The 22,408-nt window shown below is 39.6% G+C and overlaps 1 protein-coding gene across 2 annotated transcripts in view; it reads right to left on the bottom strand.

Annotated features, from left to right (window-relative positions):
• Positions 1-22,408, bottom strand: part of SAMD5 (sterile alpha motif domain containing 5) — a 76,738-nt gene that overhangs the window by 20,394 nt on the left and 33,936 nt on the right. The window contains exon 2 of one of the 2 annotated variants that reach the window (XM_082474971.1): positions 892-5,701. The exons of the other annotated variant lie outside the window; for it this stretch is intronic. Within the exon in view, the coding sequence (XP_082331097.1) occupies positions 5,639-5,701 (63 nt within the window). The 3' untranslated portion in view covers positions 892-5,638. Of the gene's footprint in view, positions 1-891; positions 5,702-22,408 lie in introns of those variants that run through there. 2 annotated transcript variants of the gene reach the window in all.

Genomic DNA, 22,408 nt, shown 5'->3' on the forward strand with positions numbered 1-22,408 from the left:
TGCCACGCACTCTAGGCTCCTCAGTGTCTTAACTACACAATTCTGAATCCATCTAGGACATCCTCAGGTCCTTTTCATTTCTAAAAATCAAAAATGTAGCTATTGCTTCCTAATATTTACTCCACATCTTCCTTGCTTTAAATTTACTTTCCTTTCATCTTGTATTCAGCGTGAATAAAAACAGCTATTCATCATCATCAACACATATCACATGATGCCATTTATACAGAACCCAAAACACTATTACAAAACTTCTTTGAATTAATGTTCGGGGCTGCTTATCATGTGCTAATTATCGTGTTAAGCATTTACAAGCATTATTCCATTTGCTCAAGGTCCTGAAGGAAGAAAGTAGTAAGGCTGGGATTCAAATCTTTAGGTCTCAGGACCCCTGAGATGCTGCTTATCTATGGTTGAATCACAACAACCTTTGGGGGGAGATTCAGGGACTCTGGCAGCCACAGCAGGATCCCATACAGAGAAACTCCACATATGACCCTGCCTACCACCTAATATACACCACCACCCCACCTCCCACTGTGGGGGCGGGGGCCCACAATTACTGGCACAGAATCGCATGCTATCACCCTCAGAAGTACTTTTTTAGTCAGAAGCGGGGTGGGGGGAGAAGGGAGAAAGCCACAACATACATGTATACAACCATCACACAAAAGCATCCAAGCAAACATCATTAAGGTTTTATTTGCATTTTGCAGGCAGTGTGGGAAGTCTGGTTTTCTCCTTTCTTCTGAGGTCGCACTCTGATTTCCCATGCTAACCATAATGCTCCAGTACCCTAAACATTTATATATTGTCCATTTAAATAACGCACATACTCTGTCCCATTCATCGAAATGTAAACGATCACAAAAGAGTCAAGGCGGGAACCGCGGTGAAAGCTGTTAACGTTTATTGAACACAGGACATATGTTTGCAAATTACAGCGTTGCACGAGCACACAGTCCAGGGTTCATAATGCTGTTCCAATTCGGCTCTCCAAAGGGCCTTCTCACACAGTCCCTTTTTAAAACAGTAACTGAAAGGAAAAAGGTGTCAATTGCAGTTACATGCACAAAACCACATGGCAACTTTCATTTAGAATGAATCTCTGCTCTACTACTTGGATGGACACAAGGTGATTTTTCAGGTCCATGCACACGTTTTTGTACGGTCAGAACTTCTCAAAGAATAATGCTTTCGTAACCCATAGAGTATCTCAGAATAGTGTAGAGTTTAGCAAGCAGGGCAACAACTTCAGTGAACAACAGAATTTCTAACATTTGCCCCAATCAATATCCTACTTTGCCCTCAAGAAATTCAACACAGCACTTCATTTTTGGAATAACAAGGGAAAATTCATCTGACAAAGGACATGATACGGAATACACCTATAAAAGGTATTTCTCATCTCAAACAATGTTTAAGAGTCGACTTCTTTCCTTTTGTTCCAGTGGAAGAAATTTTGGTCAAATTGTCAAAAAAAATACCACCAGGCTCTTGAGGTAGACTTTAACCTCCAATTTTCCTCTAAAAGTTATCTTTTAACAACAAAATTTTTTTTTAAAACTTAATTTCCAGGAACTTAAACAATTTAAAACAAAATATCTATTTTTATAAGTAAAAAAAGTTATGTTGTTCAATTTTCTGAACTACCATTCTACCTTTTTTTTTTTTGCCTTTTATGGAAATATCTAAAATAGTGATCATGGAGTAGAAAGTTATTAGATTTTTATCTCCTTAGAGATTAATAACAGAAAACTGAAGAGGATTTTCTAATCAAAGAATCTGATAGTATAAAACATCTGATGTAGGAATACTTAATTGATGACCACTGAGACTGCTAATTAGAAAATTCTAGAAGAGAAAGCCTAGCTGATTCACTTTGCTCTGCACAACTTATCTGGTTTAATTTAATACAGCAAGTATGATGGTTTTATTCTAAGCATAAGATGCCAGCTGGTCTCTTCTAAGAATTCTGTTCCTCTGCCCTTGGTCTGAATGGTGAACTGGCCATTTTGGAGGTGTAGCTCTTGCTCATTTCTTGCATATGTCTCTGGATGTAATTTTCTACTCTTTATTCCTTATTCACTTTGAAATGCAGAAATCCTCCACCTGTCTGAACATGATATTTTGACACGTAATTAAATATGACATGTAAAAATTAACCATTTTGTCAAAGAATTTAATCTTCTTCCACCTTCCTTTTTGTTACTGTTCAATGCCCATGCAAAGGACCTGTTTACAACACTCAGATTCTTCACAGAGGACAATCCAGACAGGCTTATCTCAGTTTGCTGGCAGGTGCATCCCAGGCACTTGCACATCTGGTTTCTCTTTGCATAGAAAAGAGTTTGCCGATCCACCATCATCTGCTTCATGTCTTGGCTGGATTTATCCCAGAAAAGGCTATGGGGGAATGCCCATTTGCACTCTTAACTTGTAAATCACAATCATAACATCAGAGGAAATGCATATCTGCCACTCTCTAATTTGCACACTAAATTTATAAATCTAAAGCTGTTTTAAAAAGGGGCAACTTAAAGAATACCTTTATATGTCTATGTGACAATTTCCCCAGACTTGAAAAATGCTGGCCTTAGCTATTTGCTCATTGTTTTTAAAAATCACATTCGATCAATAAACATTTACTCAACTCCTATTATGGGCAGGCACTGTAGCTCTCCTTTATCCTTCCTAAAAGAAAGCAAAGGGCCTTCCTTATTCAGTGGGTTTAAGGCATCAATAAGGACAATTTATGCTTGAGTCAATTTATTCTTGAGTGTTCTAGTCAGTTTTAAGGTAATCTCTTTCATATAAGAGGAAAAAAAGAAGGGAAGGGAGCGAGGCACTGCGCACCTACTATGTGTCAACACCGAGCCAAGAACTGTGTGGGTGTATGTTGCAGAATTCTTAAGCCTCTTAAGAACTAAGGGAGAGTATGTATTCTTCCCATTTTATGGACAAGGATAAAAAGCTTTGATGAGTTTAATAATTGTTCAAGATCATTTCTCATGCTACATTCTTAGCTTATGTTCTTAACAGATTCATGACAGGAAAAAGCTATCAACGTGATTCTAGAATTTGAACTCAGATCTGAGGAACTCCAAAATAAAAACTCAGTGCTTACTGTTTCTGTTATTATTTCACAACACCAAGATGCTATAAATTTCTCTGGATTGAAAAACTGCTTGAGTACAGCTATTCTATGTTGCTGTAAATTCCTCTGTGAGGAAAGAGCCCTTAAAATCATGCATTCCCTATGCCAAGAATATGTGCGTAAAATCTTTCTTTCCTCACCTTAAAAATTTTGTTTTAAGATGAAATGAAGAAAGTGTTGCTATAATCCTCTCATTTCCTCAATATTATGAAGTAAAAGTCTGTAATTAACCTCTCTTCATGTTCTAGGAAATACAAATCAAGATAATCCTCTAGTTTTGATAATGTATTTATTTGTCCCTTTGCTATTTCCTTTACCTTAAAAAATTAAGGATATCATGAAAAATAGATAAAAGAAAAAAACACTATGAAAAAATTACTCTTCTTAAGCATAATTAGCTCCAGATATAATTCATGGTAAGATTACTTCCTTTCTCTTATGTCTTATAGTCTAACCCTTAACTCATCTTCATTTAATGCAAAAGAATTAATGGGCTTCCTTTAATATTTCTCTGCTTATTTTAAAGCTTTCTTCCTCTAGCTTTAGGTAAGAAGTCTTTAAAATCCATGGGCTATTTCACCATTCTACATTGTGATAGAGGATTGTTATTTTCAAATTCCAATAGTAAACACAAAGAGAAGATTTAAATTTGGCAAAATAATTGAAGCTAGACATTATATAAATAGAAAATAAAACTTGCAATGACCAAAGAGCCCCCTTTTTGGTTGCAGCAGATTGCATCATAATGCCCACAGTGAAAAATACTAGATTTTTCAGAAATCGGGTCCTCTCTAGCAACAATTCAACAAATGCATGTAAATGTACATCTGTGAAATAAATCTGCCACAGATCCTGCACCTGGAAATGAGGTCTCGAACAGGAAGCCATTTATTATCACAATAAATTATATCTATAATCTACAGAGACCCCCCACTCCTTAAAAAAAACAAAAACAAAACATAACTTGGAAATTTTAAAGACTCACTTGGAAAAAAAAATGATGAAAGGTTGATTGGCGTATAATTCTCACAAAACTGCAAGCAGTTTTTTTTTAAACATGTAGTTTAAAAGACAACGTATACATGCTTTTAGAGCTTAATTTCCTTGCATTTGTACTTAAGAATGAGACTGACTTTACCCGATGTCTAAATTAATCTCTAGAAGTAGCTAAACTATGTCAACCTCAGATTTTTAAAGCAGTATTGTGATTAAAATAGCCCTTGGAGACCTTAACTGCCTACCCATTCCCCTACGCACCAGGAAGAAATGAATGTACATCTATCTCTTTTTCTCCGAGGGTTCCCTACTCTTGAGCATTACAATGTGATGTAAGCTTCAATCTCTTTTGTACTTCTAAGTAGTGCAGGGAAGATTCTGGAATACAGTACTGCCTAGCTGCTCTCAGAAGCTGTCTGACTGTGGAGCTTGCTGCATGTCTAGATCTCTTTTGATGATCTCCTTTTAACTAAGTTTTGGGTCCGATCAACATGACTGCATTTTCTAAGCAGAAAAGAAAACTGCCAACATCCAAAGGCATAAACAATAGGAATTAGAAGAACTCCGGATTCATCTTAATTTCTTCCTCCCACCTCCTTCTACTCTCCTTTTTGGCTGTGGTTATACAGTGCTCTTACTGTCCACTGCCACGGCCCACCTCTCTGCCCCACCTCCAAAGGCCTGAAATCAGAATCTGGGGAGGGAATCTGGGCCATGGCAGTGTCCAGGGCTGAGGAAAACTGGTCATCCAGTCACACAGCTGGCCCTTGCTCAATGTACATCAGAGTAAGACACAGGTCCTAACACTCAACTTCAGCCAGATGAAACTTAAAAAGAGAAGTTACAAAAAAGTTTCTTCCTTTGCAGATGTTCCTGAATTTGTCACCTTTATCACTGTACCTACATATGAAATAACTATATAAAGCACTTTAAAATAAGAATTCCTTCACCAAACTATTCTATAGAGAATTATATAAAATACTTAACCTATGAAAACAGCCCTACATAAAGTGAAAAAGTATGTTAAAATACAAAATTAAAATGACTATTCTCAAGTTAAAGGCTAATTTGGAAATGATGTAATTTCTAGCTATTGCCAGAAATCTTTTTGTCTTGTATTACCACTTAAAATTAGTCAGTACCCAAATGCCTTAGCCAACCTCACTTATTTTCAGCAAGAATTCTTAGTACCGAGGGCAGAATCCCAAAATATGTAGAAGACTGTCTCTCACAATGGTATGTCTTTAAAAAATGAACTCAGTACTTCTTTATGTGTGATATTTCACTGCCTTTTGTCTAGCTATTGTAAGTTCGTTACCCAGTGTACTAAGTTGATTATTCCAGAATTTTTCCAAGCAAAAAGTTAGGCTGATGAGTATTTCCAGGGTCATCATCCATTTCCCTTTTTGAAAGAAGGTTCTAAATATGCCCTTTTCCAGTCTTCAGGCACCTCATCAGTCCTCCACGAGTTCTCAAAAATGATATCTAGCGGTTCTGTGATGACTTCGGCCAATTCATTAAGAACTCTAGGATGCCAGCCATTGGGACCTGTGGATTTGAACATATCGGGGTTATTTAAGTTCTCCTTTACCCATTCTTCCCCTAGTCCATCATGGATTCCTGCTCCAATTTTTAAGTCATACTTGTCCCTTTCTGGTTACCACATGGACTTTTGAAAACTAGCTTTCAGTCTCTGCTTTTTATCTATCAATTTTCTCTTTGAAGCTAATAAGAGAAAAATGTATTTTATTCTTCTCAAGCCTCTGTTTTGTTTAAAAAAAAAAAAAGGTCTACTTCTCTTTCCTTTCATGTTTCTTATAAGAAAAGTTAAAAAACAATAAATAAATAAAAGTATATCTTGTAATAGTTTGCCTTCCTAAATCACATCACTGAATTCTACATTCTGTCAGCCTTAGTCATAGGTAACAGTCAACATACTGCAAAACATTTCAAAGGCTACCTAGCTCGTGCTCAGAGGGTACATATCTATCTATCCAGCTTGTCTGTGCAACTGCTAATTCAAAATGTACCTTCCAAAATAAAAAAAAGATTCACAATCATCTTTAATCATGATTTGTATGCACATAACTTTTTCACATAGGCATTTAAAAAGCATAGTTGTGCATGAGCTGGAAAGAGATGAAGACGGATTTCTTACAAAGCAGTAACCTAGTTGAATTCATCTGCTATTGTGTGGTCATCTGCACCAGTGTTCTGGGATTGATATTACACTAATTATCTCCAAGCTCTGATCGGTGTTGACAGTTTTAACCCCTTCGTGGTCACCATGATTCCTCCAAAATTGAAAGACAGCAACAGATTACAGTTTCCTGCCCATCTGTCATAGTTATGCCCTGGGCCTAGAATCCCTTGACAGAACGAGAATGGACAAAGGAGAAGAAGGAAAAAAAAAAGAGTGCAAAGGAAGAATGAGGATGCCTGGGTCTCTCCTATGATTTTTGATATGACAGGCAGGCTGTGCTGCTTGGATTCAACGATTTTCTTGTTGTTGTTTTTTAACTGGAAAAGCTTTTGGAAAAGGTTGAATCAATTTTGCTCTCTTTTGTTTTTGTTTTGTTTTGTTTTTCTAGTCTGTATCTCTCCAGTGGTACCCCCAGTTTTATCTCTTGCAAAAAAAAAATCATATTGCAGGCATTATTAAGACTTTTAAGAAACAATTCAGCATATTTCTCTCGGGCATAATAATTTGTTTTAGCACGTGCCATCTTCACCCTTGCTCAAACCTGCCGATGGCAATATGTTAACTAATATGTCATCATTAATTACTTTGGGTAATATCATCTGGCAGTTGCATCTACATGGATAGGAAGTATTACTAGCCATGCTCAGGAAGTTTCTTTCTCCAGAAAATCAATCTGTTTTCAGGCCTTTTTCGCCACTGTAAGACCAAGTAATAATATCTTACTACTCACTAATATATTCACAGTCACTCAGATAAACCCATACCCAAGCCAATCAATGCCTCTATGAAAACCAAACTCCTGTTATAAACTATGTAAAAGTAATGTTCAATCTGTCTTGACAAACTAAGCTTTTTTTTTAGGGAGGAGTGATCAAAGTTACCTTAACACGAAGAAGGCAAAACTGTTTCATCTTTAATGCTCTAACGAATGAATGAATGAAAAAGCATTGCAACAGAAATTGTATTTGCTATAGAGTGCAAGATAACTTGCTATTTCTAGCTGAAAAACCAGAAAGAGCCTCAGGTTACAGCATTAGGGTTACTAAGACCTCAGGAAGACTACAGCTGAATTCTGAAGGGGTCACAAAGGAAGGAGGCAGCATACTGAGGACATTCTTATTAAAATGATTCTCAGATGTCTGCACCGCAACTGATAGGCTCTGCCTGAAGTCAGCAAGATGACCTTGTCTACTGTTAAAGGTCATTTTATTCCAGGAACCTGTGCAAATAAAGAAAATGCCTTTGTACAGACTATCATCTAGTAAACGGGCAGACACCCTCCACCTTAAACTTATCTAAAGATGTGGACCATGAAGTCATTCACAAATCTAGCATCAACCTAACAGCCTCGGAAACCTCTTTTGTCTTTGGTTCAACAAAAACAAATCGCATTCATTAAACAAGCCCAGCCCTGCAATTTGCTACTTTTCATTCTTTGTGGGGAGGGGGTGGGAGGCAAACAGGATTTCCACAGTTGGGTCATGGAGAATTTCAAGATGTGAGAGCAGTCGCAGAGAACAGTAATTAGCTGAGCACATGTTGCTTCATGATCATAGGAAACGTGAGTAATTTCCATGCTAGGAAGGCTCCTTGGAGCTCTGGCGCCTGGCATGCATTGTGACATCCCAGATTCTGTTCCTTACAGACCGCAGTCGTCAAGCCAAATAGAAATGAACAGATGTTTACAACTCTGACCAGCTTTAAGGAGATAACTGCTAGAAATACGTCTTTGGGGCAAACAAGCGATGCCAGTCCAGCCTCATTTCACAGAGCTGCTCCTACCACCTCACATTTTTTCCTTTCATTTTCCCCCCTAAATAATCCAGCATACTCCTACAAAGAAAAAAGCCCTTTCTTCACTCCACCAACAAAAATAACAATCTGTTTATATGCGTTTACAGCCTTCTTTGGATATGACTAGGCTGACTTAACAAATCATGAAAGGAATTGCCTCAAATCTGGTCCTTTCTCAAAATTCATGTAAGTCAACCCCTGGACCAATAAATATCAAGTTATATTTTTGGTTCTACTAATGCTCCTGAAGTTTTCCTGTTTTTAAAGTTTGTAAAACTTGAATGCCAGCGGTTTGTAATATGCCAAATTATTATCTATGTCTAAGGAAACATTACTAAAAGGTTTATACTCTGGTCTGGCCTAATTCTTCCCCGACCTGCCTGGAGCCCACTCTCAGTTCCTACATCAGGGCCATACAAACCTAATTCTTGGGCTGAACTGTGACTTTCTCAGTTTTATTTGCTCTAAGCTCTTATGGGGGATGGGAGGGGTACAGGGACAGTCCTTCATTTCACAGATATTTGGCAATTCTAATCTGTGTTAGAGTTCCAATCTGAGAAACAGAGGGGGTGGGCAGGGGTGCAGAAAAAGTTATTTAAGGAATAAAGAAACTATTATCCTGTGGTTAAAAATTAAGTGTTACGAGATTATGTTTTTTTTTTTTTCTCAGTTGATTATTCTGATTTGTAACTGGCTTCCAGTCTGTTGCTCTTTTCAGCTTGTGATTTTCCCCCTAATTAAAAGGCAATCAGAGTTATATGCAGGCTAAACCATTTAGAAGTTATTTCTCTATTGCGATATTAGTTTAAAGGATGTAGCTCCATTGCAGATGTAGAACCAATAAATTCTCCACATGTGGTGGCTGAGATAAAAAAAATAAAACTGGTGACTGTACAATAATAGGCCATGCAATTTCCTTACGGCGGGGAGAGAGGGACGACTCTCTCATAGGAAAAAATTAATAAAGAACAATGGTGCAAATGTTGCCTTCTCTCCTCCTGGATGGCACAAGGCACATGAATCTGAACCTTTGGGTGGCTGGTGATAAGACAAGATTTTTTTTGCCGCATAAGTTTCTCAACATTCAGCCACGTCACACTACTTATTGTTATGGAACCAAGGAAGGTTGGTAATTTGATAAGAGACCGGGGGAGGTGGGCGGGTGTGAATACAACCTCATTTTAGCTGTAAATTTCTCCAAAGGCAGAAACCACATTTTACACTTCTTTCTCTCTGCCTCGGGAATATTAGATAGATAGGAGTACAGTTTCCTTTGCCTACACAGCAGAGAATAAAACAGCAATATGTTCACTAAACCCATCTGCATCTTCACGGTCATCTTTCAGTTCCTCGGAAGGCCTCTGGGGGGACGCCTCAGGCTGCCTCCCAGCCCCCAATAGGCTGGAGGATGCAATGTTATGTTACACAATGAGCGGGCATATATGTCCTTTTTTCTACAGGAGTCTTACAGGGTAGGTTTCCAGGGATTCTGTAGACTAGAAAAATGTTTGGCCTGCTCCAGAATGATCCACGTATATTTTCTTTTTCTGACTTTAAACACAAATACCCAGACGCATTATAAACCATTATAAACCATTCTATACAACTATCCTGCCTCCATCTATGGTGTGTACTTGGTAAGTACTGATTTACTATCTAACTCCTGAAACAAACTAAACAGGTTATAATAAACTGCGCGGCTTCTCGCCACAAGAGTTCTAAGCTTCACTCAGGACTGAATCTGCAGGTTTTAAGCAAATGGGAAGTATACTGGAGAGGATGGAAATTTGCCTACCCCTTATTATTCAGAAAACCCTCAGGAACAAATTCAGAGGTTAAAAGACAAAAGCGTCTTTATTTATGCTCTCCTCAGGGCATTCACCGATTTTATAATTTTTCCAACTGAATAGCTATGTAAATTCCCAATTTCTTACAAGCACTTTGTTATAGTCATCGTTGACATATTCTGAATATGCTAAATTCCCCCCACACGGAGGACAGCCCACAGGGCTGTGGTCAGCAAGTGACAGCAAACGCCAGGAGACCACGCTTCAGAGGCCTGGGACCTCCTCACTGCCCAGAGTTGGGTCATGTCTTATCTCTACCAGGAAGAAATGATCAGGAGTTTAACCGTTGGGAATTCTGAATTCTTCTTTCAACAATTTTATAATAATTAACAGCTGGTCACAACATGAAACTGGGACCAGGTCACCACACTTTCAAGAAGTTTAATAGTACTGTTAAGGAGGTAAAATAGTAGCTGGAGGGGACAGTGCTTTTAAGAACAAAGAGAGATTCTGAGCATGTTTACAGATGGAGTGGAAGGAATCCATGGAGAGAGACCAAATGCAAGAAAATAAAGGCATAATCATGGACCATAATTATGACTAGGGCCAAGAGTAGATACCCAGAGGAGGGATTAGTCTTAAGAGGGGAGAAGGGCAATTCCTCATCAGAAACAGAGGGAAAGAAGAACAGATGGGCAAAGATGTCAACACACTTGGAGATGAAGGAGAGAGCGAGGGAGGTAGCTCGTGTGCAACGGACTTGCAGTTCTCAGGACGACCTAGCCAAGGTCATCTGCAGAAGGGGAGGTGAGAGGAGCAAGGGTACAGTTTTAAGGCGCCCAGAGGCGGTTAAGGGGGGCCTGAACTGGGACATGAAATCAGTTTGACAGCTGCAAGAGGGCAGATTCAGCTGGGCTGGACTGCATAGAATTACAGTGAAATGAGCTTTTAGAGTTTTTCTGTATTACGCTTCAAAGTCTCCAAATACTACCCAAAATAGTGATCAAGACACAGGCCTGGAAATGCGCAATGGAAGTCCAGAATAGAAATAATGATGAATGCTACAGTATGTTGTATATGAGTGTTCTGTCTTCCAGTAAAGCTCTTTAAGGCATATTTGATATGCCTTTGAATGAAACAGTGCCGTTGAGGACTAGCTTGGTCTGTTTGGGCTGCTATAACAGAATACCACAGACGGGGTGGATTATAAACAACAGATTTATTTCTCACAATTCTGGAAGCTGGGAAGTCCAAGGTCAAGGTGCCCACAGGGTCAGTGTCTGGTGAGCCCGTCTTCCTGGTTCACAGACACCATATTCTCACTGGGTTCTCACAAGGAAGAAAGGGCAAGAGAGCTCTTAGGCCTCTTTTATAAGGGCATCAATCCCTTCCTGAGGGCTTTACTCTCATAATCTAATCACCTCCCAAAGGCCCCGCCCCCAAATACCATCACATTGGGGATTAGGTTTCAACATATGAATTTTGAGAGGACATAGACATTCAGTCTATAGCATCATCTGTCTCTAACCAGGCTCCCTGGCTACCCATTTAAGGGTTTCTCACCTCTCTGTCCCTCCCTCTCTCCTTCTCTCTCATCTACCTACTCACAGTAAAATCATCCCTTATTATGTACTAATGGTGCTTGAAACCGCCATTAACACTAACCTGCTAACTCTGCTAACAATTATCACCAATGTAATTGCCATCAACTGTAGGTTTATAGTACATATTACAATTATTACTACCTGCCTACCCCGCCAACAGTAAACAGCTACGAACAGTAACTGAGCGACCTTCTTCTGTGCCAGGCACTGTGCAAAGGACACAGTATATTTAAACATAATCTCCTTTACTTCTTACCACAAGCCAGCATGATGGCTATCACGGACTCAGTTTTACACATGGGGAATCTGAGGCCTTCAAGTGTAGATACCCTGAGAGGGTCAAAGAGCTAATCAGTGGCAGAGCAGTCCTGTCCCACAGCAATGCCCAACCTTGTAAAAGTATGTCTGCACTCCCCATCATTTTTGTTTTTATTTATTTATTTATTTTGGTCCGTGCAGCATGCGGGACTTCCTTGACCAGGGATGGAACTTGTGCGCCCTTCAGTGGAAACGGAGAGTCCTAACCACTGGACTGCCAGGGAATTTCCCCCTATCATTTTTGACTGTGAATGTATAGTAGTTAAACAGCATCCTCCAAAATTCACATCCACCTGAAACCTCAGAATGTGAATTTGGAAATACAGCCTTTGCAGATGGTTTAAACTCTGGAGATGAAATCATCCTGGATTTAGGGTGGGCCCTAGATGCAGTCACTGGTGTTCTTTTAAGAAGAGGAGAAGACACAGACACACACCGAGAAGAAGGCCATGTGAAGACAGAGGCCAAGAGCGGAGTGATGCAGCTACAAGCCCAGTAATGCCAGGAACCACCAGAAACTGGGAGGGGCAAGGAAGAATTCTCCCTTCGGGCCTTTAGAGGGAGCATGGCCCCCCCAAACTGTGATTTCATATTTCCGGACTCCAGAAATGTGAGAGAGTAAACTTCTGTTGCTTGAAGCCACTCAGTTTGTGGTACTTTGTACAGCAGCTCTCATAAACTAATATGGAATCCTTTCACAGAAATACTTAATTTCTCAAATGCTCTTGGGAGTATTTTTAATCACTCCATCGTTTTTAGCAATACATGCAAATGTGATTTTAGGCAAAAGGTATTTTATTTTTATTCAGGATACAAAATGTTGTGCATAATGCTTACTTAGATATATTTAATGTCATTCAAAATATACAAGCAAATTTTAACTTCGTCCTATTAAATAAATGATGCAAACTGTTATATGATTTGTAAAAAATACATTAAAAACTATATGCTGTGTTTATGCATCCTCCTTGTATATTACGATGCAGACTGAGATTTAACTATTTCCCACAGCATCAAAAATAGAAAATAATCAGCAGTTGGGATGATTGTTTTCATTTTGCTTGATGTCCACTAGTTAATTTACTTGAATATTTATGATTTCCTTTAAGTTGCAAGACCAGAGGGAAGGTTACAGTGACTATTTGTAAGCATTTCTCTACAAATAACACACTATATACGTGGACATTTTTATTTCCAATAAGTTAAAATTGAATGTAAACACCAGTATTTTTCTGTTTTGATATCAGTTATTGAAGAATGTGAGTTTAATGTGCAATGTAAGCATATCTGAACTGTAATGAAGCTTTCATTTTACAGAGGAAAATATTTAAATAATTTTCATTGATATACTTAAAGATATATAATGAAACAGTGACTATTCCCAACCTGGAAAACTTTCTTGACTCTTTTGACAGCTCAGAAACCTCCAGCTAGATAACATGGCAGTTTCTATATTAGCAGTTCTCAAACATTTGTTTCCAGGAGCAAACTGCATTTTTAAAAAAGACTGAAGATTCCAAAGAGCTTTTGTTTATATGTGTTATAATTATCGACATTTACCATATTTGAAACTGCAACTGAGAAATGTTTAAAATATTTATTTAATTCATTTAAAAATTAAAATAGTACATGTATCACATTAACATAACATTTTTATTAAAAATAAATATATTTCCCCCAAAATTAATAATAAGCATGACGTCGTTTTACATTTTTGCATATCTCTTTAATGGCTAGTTTTATAGGCTACTGAGTTCTCATATCTTCCACACTTGAACTGTGACAATATGTTGTTTTATTTGAAATAGATGAAGAAAATCTGTGCCATTAGAAAAAGGAAAATATTTTAATAGCTTTTTAAGATAGATAATTGTAGATATTCTTTTGCTACCATGCCAAAATTTGACAACATATAGATTCTTAAGTCAGTTACCATGTGAAATCTGAAACCATATCAATGAACTTTTTGTACTCCATCAACTACATGAAAATCTTTGGTCTGTCTTCTACTATTAACAGATCTCTTGTCAAACGTGATTTGGTAACATCATGCACTAATCATTTGGAAAATATTAGGTTCCTGAGTTATGCAGATCTTCTAAATGTTAACACGTATCATCATTCAATATCAAAAAAGTAACATTTGTTACTATCACCACCCAGCTCATCAAAAAAGCCTTCAAGTCTTGGGAAACTGTCAAGCTCACTGTGGCAGACACAAGTTTTTTTTTTTTAATGTAATTTTTACTTGAATATTCAAATTTTATCATTAACAAACATTATCCATTACTTTTCTTGAAATATTAGGTTCCCTTTACTCACTTTCAAGAAATTTAGCTGCCGGGACTTCCCTGGCAGTCCAGTGATTAAGACTCTGGGCTTCTAATGCAGTGGGTGCGGGTTCGATCTCTGGCTGGGGAACTAAGATCCCACATACCACGCAGCGTGGGCAAAAATAAAATAAAATGAATATTAAAAAAGAAAGAAATTTAGCTGCCAAATACCGAGTAAGTAACCACAGTTTGTTCCTCAGTTGTTCTTCTAAAGCAAAATGCTGTTCCATGACTAAAGCAGCGAGTTCAGCTAGTAACTTAACAGCAGAAGTGGTTGGTGACGAGACAAGGTTCACATGCACTTCCATTTGCAACAGAAGTCTTTGTGAGTAGTTCTCATTTTGTCACACAGAATATTAAAAAAAATGTACTCAAAGGTTGAGAATTTAATAAACTTACTAATTTCTACTGCTTCATCAAGGATATTTTAAGGAAAACAGCTATTTTTTGGCATGTGTGCAGGTGATGAATGCCATAAGCACTGATGCAGTTTGATGCCACTGCCTTGATTGGCACTAATGTGCCAGCATTTTTACCCACTGTGGCTTTTGTGCTACCAATGCAAATGCCCACAACGTGAAAAAGGCAAATAATGTTATAGCATTGTTATGAAATAATTATTACCTCAAAGACCCCTGGGACCCCCAAGGATCTGTGGACCACACTTTGAGAACCACTGTCTAAACCACTTCTAGATGGTACAGGCCACAAAATCAGCACCAGTAGATCTCAGACTAACTCATCAGTCTGGAATATAATTCTGCCCTTTGAAATGATAACTCCTTCCTAACAATCACTCTGTATTTACCCACCTGGCTCCCCACCTGCCTCAGCCCCATGAAACTAGAAAGTCTGTAGCCTTCCTGCCATGAAGGTGAGTTGACTTTCCTCCTGTGGGGAGAGGGTTTGCAAAGGTAGCTGGGCTGGCTAGGGGGGGAAACCCTTCTCGGAGGGACAGTGCTTGCCAGCTTTGACAAAAGCAAGGGCTTTTCATGTGACTTAGGCAATTCTGATCAAAAATAACCCGTGGTCTCTTGGCGTCCAGTCCCAGACCCCTGAACACTGAAGCGTGGCCTCCACTGGGCCTTAACCTCACCTGCCAAATTGGAATGGGCAGGGAAGCAAGACAACTGTCATAATCCTTTTTAGCAATTCCTTGGAAAGCACATTTGCATGTATAGTGGCAGCCAGAGTGAAGCACTACCCAGGGGGTCTGTGCTGTTTTCCATCACTCTACCTCTTCCCTGGTTTTGGCAGGGGAAAAGAGGGACATTTTTAAATGTCTCAAGAAAGCCACAAGCTCTGATGCCATCATTCTGGGTCTTAAGGACCATCAGCTAATTGCTTTAAAGAAACAATACTGGGCTTCCCTGGTGGTGCAGTGGTTAAGAATCCGCCTGCCAATGCAGGGGACACGGGTTCGACCCCTGGCCCGGGAAGATCCCACATGCCACCGAGAAACTAAGCCAGTGTGCCACAACTACTGAGCCTGCGCTCTAGAGCCCGCGAGCCACAACTACTGAGCCCATGTGCCACAACTACTGAAGCCCATGCGCCTAGAGCCCGTGCTCCGCAACAAGAGAAGCCACCGCAATCAGAAGACCACGCACCGCAAGGAAGAGTAGCCCTCGCTCGCCGCAACTAGAGAAAGCCCGCGCACAGCAACGAAGACCCAATGCAGCCAAAAAAAAAAAAAATTAAATTAAAAAAAGAAAGAAACAGTACTTATGAAGTCATCTGAATAAGCCTCAAGATGCTGGCCTTGTCCAAATAAACTCTGAGGACATGTAAATGGGTTACCTGAAGCAGCAAAATATGTAAATAGGACTGAGTTCCATCATACACTGAAGGTCCTTACCACACACACACTTGCTGTTGTGAAGTGACACTTCTAGAAGGTTTGGGAGCAAAACCCAAATCGCAGGCCTTCACACGGTTACAGTTCAAGGTAGCCTAATGTCACTGTGTCCAGAGTGAGCCCAGGGTGGCTCTTTGTGTGTGTGTGTGTGTGTGTGTGTGTGTGTGTGTGAGAGAGAGAGAGAGAGAGAGAGAGAGAGAGAGAGAGAAAGACAGAGAGAGGGAGAGACAGAGAGACACTGAGGGTTGGGGTGGGGAATGGAGAACACCTGGGTCTACCTCCTCAAACCAAACCAGCCTAACCTCCAGGTATTGCTCAGCAGTCAGCGCATCCCTTCCTGCCAGGACAGAAGTGAAAGCCCCTGGGGGGAAGCAGTGCAGGGCTAGAGACCCATGCTCAGACTCTGGAAGGAAACCCCAGGTTTACTACTTCCTGGATGGGTGGCCTTGGGCACATTACTTAACCTAACTGCTCTGTGCTTCAGTTTCCCATCTGAAATGGGAACAACAGTGGTACCATTTCAGAGAGCTGTTATGAGGATTAAACGAGCTAATATTTGCAAGACTGTTTAGAACAGTATCTGGCACGGTGTAAGCCTATATAAGTGGATGTTTCTTCTAACACATACCCCATAAAAGGCATGGAATTCTATTTCTTCATTCAATCACCGAGTGATATAAACCCACCCTTAAGGAGGCACAGATACTTAGGCACATCTTCAGAACAAAAACATAATGGATGTGCGGCAACATTATTAAGTTAGTCATCCACAAATGTTATTAGAATAAATCATGAATAATGTGTATGCTTTAAGCACTGTCTAGCCATTAAGTTTGAAAAATTTCATTTAGCTTTGTGAAGCATGCCCTATAGAACATAACTGCCATAGCAGTCGTTCTCAGCTTGTTCAAGCATAAAGACCCCTTTAATTGTTTTAAAACGTAAGTCACACCCCCCGCCACAGGGCATGTGTGTGAGTGCATGCATCCCCCCCCCCACACACACACACGCACAAAAGAGAGTAACTTCACTATTAAATTCTTCTTACTTTCCTACCACTCTTTGAGAAAAATTGTTGCTTTAAAAGTGACCAAGAATGTAAGAATACCTTCAAATAAATGTATATGAAACATATTATTTATGTACAGATCCACTGAGGATAGTTGGTACCCAAGTAGGTTCCAACTGTTTTTTTTTTGGCTGCACCGAGCAGCTTGCGGGATCTCAGTTCCCCAACCAGGGATTGAACCAGGGATTCCACGGCTGTGAAAGCACAGAATCCTAACCAGTAGGCCACCAGGGAACTTGGTTCCAAGACTCCTGTATTAATTCCTCAGGGGTCTGGGTTTCTCAGATTAGAAGTCGCTTTCACAGAGTAATGGAATCATCAGAAGCTACGATCGTGTTCTTGAAGAAATTCAAATATATTAAAATAAAAGTTGATTAACCAAGTGAAAGTCAAACCCCAGGATCCCGACTTTAATCTAACACCGAGTGGTCACTCCAGGCTTGCATTGGTTAGCATATGGCAGGCAAGAAGTATTTCAGTACATCTGAATACAGCAGTATTCCAAGAAGCTAAAGGCCAACATTTTTTATGACTTAAATCAGAATAGCTTGCTTTCCTCTCCACACAATCTTTCACAGTTGAGCCTCACAATTTTTCACTGTTTACTCCTTCAGGAATCTGACCCTCTGCAGCAAAGATGTCAAACAGAGAAACAGATAATCCCATGCAGTTTCTACAGGAAACATGCCTGGTTCCAGAGATAACAGAAAGGACCCAAATTTCCTGGAACTAATACAGATGCATGGAAACACCCCCAGGCAAAAACAGAGAAGCTCAGGGGACTGGACATTTTTCAGACAATTCAAAACTAGGATAACAAGAGATTTTAGAAACTCCCTACTGTTGATAGGACTTTCCTCTGTATGACACGGAACGCAATCCCAAGAGCTGACTTTTTGTCCCTCAGACAAAATAGTATTTAAAACAGGTATAAACGTCTGCTGAAATTACGTTTAGGAACAAGTCCTTCAGTTATTTTCTCCTGTGCTTCTCATTCCCTTTGAGAGCAAATGTAAAACAACCTCTCACATAATTGCATTTTGCTATCACTTTAAAGGCAGAGTTGTTTTTATTTTAGGACATAATGTGCAAAATCATGTTATTTGACACTACATTATATTCACAGATCATGCAAGCTAAATAAAAAGACACCTTGCTGATTTCTTAATATAGATTCAGCTAAGATTAGTTATGCATCTGCCACCTTAACATTCAGATTGGGGGGAAGAAAAGCCTTAGTTAAAAAGCACACTTGCATTGGAAGCACTTATAATTTCATGGTTCATTTAAGAGCATCACAATCAAGAATTTAATTATGTCAAAAAAAAGAACGGTATCTTTTTAACAACCAGAAGTGCATCCCCCTCAATTTCTCTCCTCCCCCGCCACCAAAGCGGGTCATTCTTCTTAACCTTTATGGGCTTGCTTTCTGACCTAGGAAATAACGAGTGTGATTAGATGATCTTAAGATACCCTCTGGTTCTATCATGCCGTGATTTTAAGATTTCTAGGGAATAGTCTGATGAGGAGGCAAAGGGGAAACAGAGCCAAGATGCTATGGGAACTTGGCCAGTTCAGTTCCTAAACAAGGCAGTATTTCCCATGATGCAGACACACATCCCACTGGGCACTGTCAGTGGACTGGCAATTCGAAGCTACCACAGAACAGCAGTTTCACCAAAACCTCAACTCCACATTAACATTTAAACATCTGCCTACACACTTTATTTAATCCATTCTATTGTTAATGCAAGGATCCCTATGACACCTGTTAAAAAACAAAATATTCAACTGAGTATTGGCTTTTAAAACAAATAAATAAAAACAAAACAAGTAAACATTTGCCTAACAATATGCTATTCAACAAATCACTGAACCTCAAAAAAAAAAAAAAGAAAAAAAGAAAAAACATGGATTCCTCCCAACTAAGGTCTGTGTCACACCATCAGAATGGACAGAGAACTAATGACAGGAAACTAATCTCTGTAGGGGGTAAGGGGAAAGTCTTATTTTTGGATCAGCAAATCTAACAATAACTTCCAGGTTGAGTAACAAAGTGTTTATGCTTTGCAAGTTTCTATAAATGCATAGCATAATCCTTTACACCACTGAATTACTTAAATAATTCACTCTGGTGGTGGATAATGTTCTGATTGGTTCAATTAAATGAAGGTCTGACTGGTTCCCCCAAACAGAGACTGAGACAAAAGCTTAGGTGCAGGTCGTTTATTTGGGAATGTGATCCCAGAGAGCAGAAGTAGGGCCCAGGGAGAGTGAAATAAAGAAGGGAAAGCCAACACAAGGATGCATCTGGAGTTGGCCACTCAGTGACGTGCTGTTCAATTCTGTAAGACCTTCAGGGGAACCTTAGGAAATGCATCTCAGAACCATGCATGTGAAAGAAGAAAGGAGGAATATTTAGACCTCATCTTCTATTACCCACTTGTCAAGGTTTTCCTGGTGGGTGGCAATTTTTCTGCACTTTGTATTTTCACACGGTGAGAGCCTAGTCAGCTCCCATAGAAGTGAACTACAAAATCAAAGAAGCTCCTGGCTGTAAAGCAAGAAGCGCAGGCTTGAGCCAATGAGCCGTTAGGCTACACTTATGTGCTACCTGTTTAAGCCTGTGCAGAAGTGTTCACTCAGCAGTGGGTGGAATAAGAAACAAGGCTAAGGTGATTTGAACTGGTGCACACAAGCATCAGGCATGTGTATGAGTCAGGATGGGCCAGTTATGCCACAGTAACAAATGACCCCACGATTTCAATGGCTTACAACAACAAAGGTTTAATTTTTACTCATGCTACAAATCCAAGGTGGGTCTGCTATGGTTCTGGGCCATTTTCTTCACTCCAGGACCAAAGCTGACACATCAGTCTCCATCAGAAAACATAGCCAGTCATTGTGACTTGAGGGAAAATACTAAATTTGTGAACTATGCACAGTTGTATAAAGCTTCTGCCTGGAAGAGGTCCACATCACTTCTACTCACCTTTCATTGACCAAAACATGCCATCTGCCTATTCTTAGTTTGAAGGGCTGGAATATATAATCCTCCTGCAGGGAGGGGTAATGTAGGAAGAGTGATTTGGAGTACAGTAATACAGCCTGTTACTCTATACTTTCATTTTCATGGCAGAAAAGCCAAGGGTAGGAGGAACAATTAACTTAAAGGAATCCTGTGAAAATTATTTCATAGCACCATTTTTCTTTGGGCACATGGCAACCAATATTTAGGAATATTAAGTCTCAATCAAAGAAAGCAAATCTTTTTCCAATGAGAAAAAGAAAGCATGGGTGATACCTCATGGGGAAGGTTAAGAAACCATCTACTTCCTGTTTTGTGAATTTCTTCATTTTATAGATGTTCAAATGATTTTAAGAAATCCCAAATGAAGTGACTCCTGAGGAAGTTAATGACAGACCTGGGACTAGGCTTCAATTCTCTGTATTCCCATTCCAGGACAGAGTTGATAGAAAACATTAGTCATCATTTTACATTCAAATTACCTGAAAAGTACATACATTTTACAGAAAATATCTGTTTCTTTTATAAAGTTAACAACCTAATGTAACAATGAAACAATTTAAAATAGCGACGTGAGCACTACACTGACGAGACAAAATTCAATTTAATTTGTTAATAAATTAAAGGAAGCATGTTACAGTTAGAGCATTTGATTTACCAGCCTGCTGACCAGAGATATCGAGTTCTTTGTACAAACTTAAGAACCATCAGAATTTTGTCAGATGAAACAACCAAGAGGGAAGAGAGAAGAGGTTAGACGAGCCTCATTTAAATAAAGGGAGTCCCTATTTGGGAGAGGAAACTGTAACCTCCAAGCCTTTACCTAATTTGATCTGCCTTCGAGGCCAATGATGAAAGCATGGCAAACTATTCCATCCATTTACTCACTGAATCCGTTTTTCCTGAGCGCCCATCCTGTGCACAGCGCAGTTCTAGGCAATGAGCTGACAGTAAAGAGCAAGGCAGCAATGTCCCTCCCCTCACGATGTGTACACTTTGGGGAGGGGGTGGGGGAGTGCAGAGAATAAACAATTAGACATGTAGATAACCAAGGTAACTTCACATTAGGGTAGGTCTTTAAAGACAGTAAAACAGTGGTTTGATGGTGAGAGGTGGGATGTCGATCTGTAAGTGGTGGTCTCTCTGAGCAGGCATCATGTAAGAAAATTATGACACTATTTATGTAAAATCACAACCCGGTTGTTAGTAACAATCAGCAACATTATCCTTTAAGGGCTACTGTTACTCTAGTAAGATCTTTGAATGGATTTTACCCTCTGTACTTTCCCTCCACTTCCCATCCCTCACTAAATCTCTCTTTTAATTGCCCATTACTATATTTTTTCTTGTTTTATTTATTAAATACACTTTTATGATTACAGACAATTTAAAAATGAAGTAAGCTATTTTATATCCCCATTACCCAAATTAAGTTGCTTTTTAAGTATTTTCTATACATCATGAAGCCTTTGAAAGAAAACTCATCCTCCCTCCTCACCACCCTCAGTTACCCCCTCCTCTCCTACCTGCATTTAATTCTTGCTGTAGAAAGATTTCTGACCTTTCAAGTCTGTATTTGGGCAAAAATACAGGTTCTGCTAAACAAAAACTTCCTTTCTTACCTGTCCTGGGCAGAAACACGTACAAGAGGCAGAATTCTAAGAATGGCCCCAGTGACTCCTGCCTTTGTCCAAGTTCCTGCCCTTTGGGTAAGGGTGAAACCCATGAATACACGATGTCACTCCCATGATTAGGTTACACTGTATGACAAAAGGCAGATTCTTCAGGTTGGCTTAATCTAATCCTAGTCATTTAAAAGCATAGTGCTTCTCTGGCTAGAAGACAGGAAGACAGAGAAACTGGGAGCATGAGAAGGACTTGGCTCACCACTGCTGGTTTAAAGATGGAAGGGCTACAGGAGAAGGAATGCAGTCAGTCTCCAGACGCCCACCGCTAACAGCCAGCAAAGATTTGGGAACCTCGAATCTACAGCTGTGAGTGGAGTCCTAACCACTGGACGGCCAGGGAATTTCCTGCAAGGAACTGGATTCTCCCAACAACTTACCACCTTAGGAGCAGATTCTCCCCCAAATCCTCCAGATAAGAGCCCAAGCTGGCTGATACCTTGACTTTGGCCTTATAAGACCCTGAGCAGAGAACCCAGCCAACCTGCCCAGAGTGTTGACTTACAGAACTGTGAGATAACCAATGGGTATTATTTTTAGCCATTAGGTTGGTAGGAATTTGTCATGCAGCAAGAG

This window comes from Balaenoptera physalus, assembly GCF_965194825.1.
Source record: "Balaenoptera physalus genome assembly, chromosome: 9".
In the NCBI taxonomy this organism is placed as follows: Eukaryota; Metazoa; Chordata; class Mammalia; order Artiodactyla; family Balaenopteridae; genus Balaenoptera; species Balaenoptera physalus.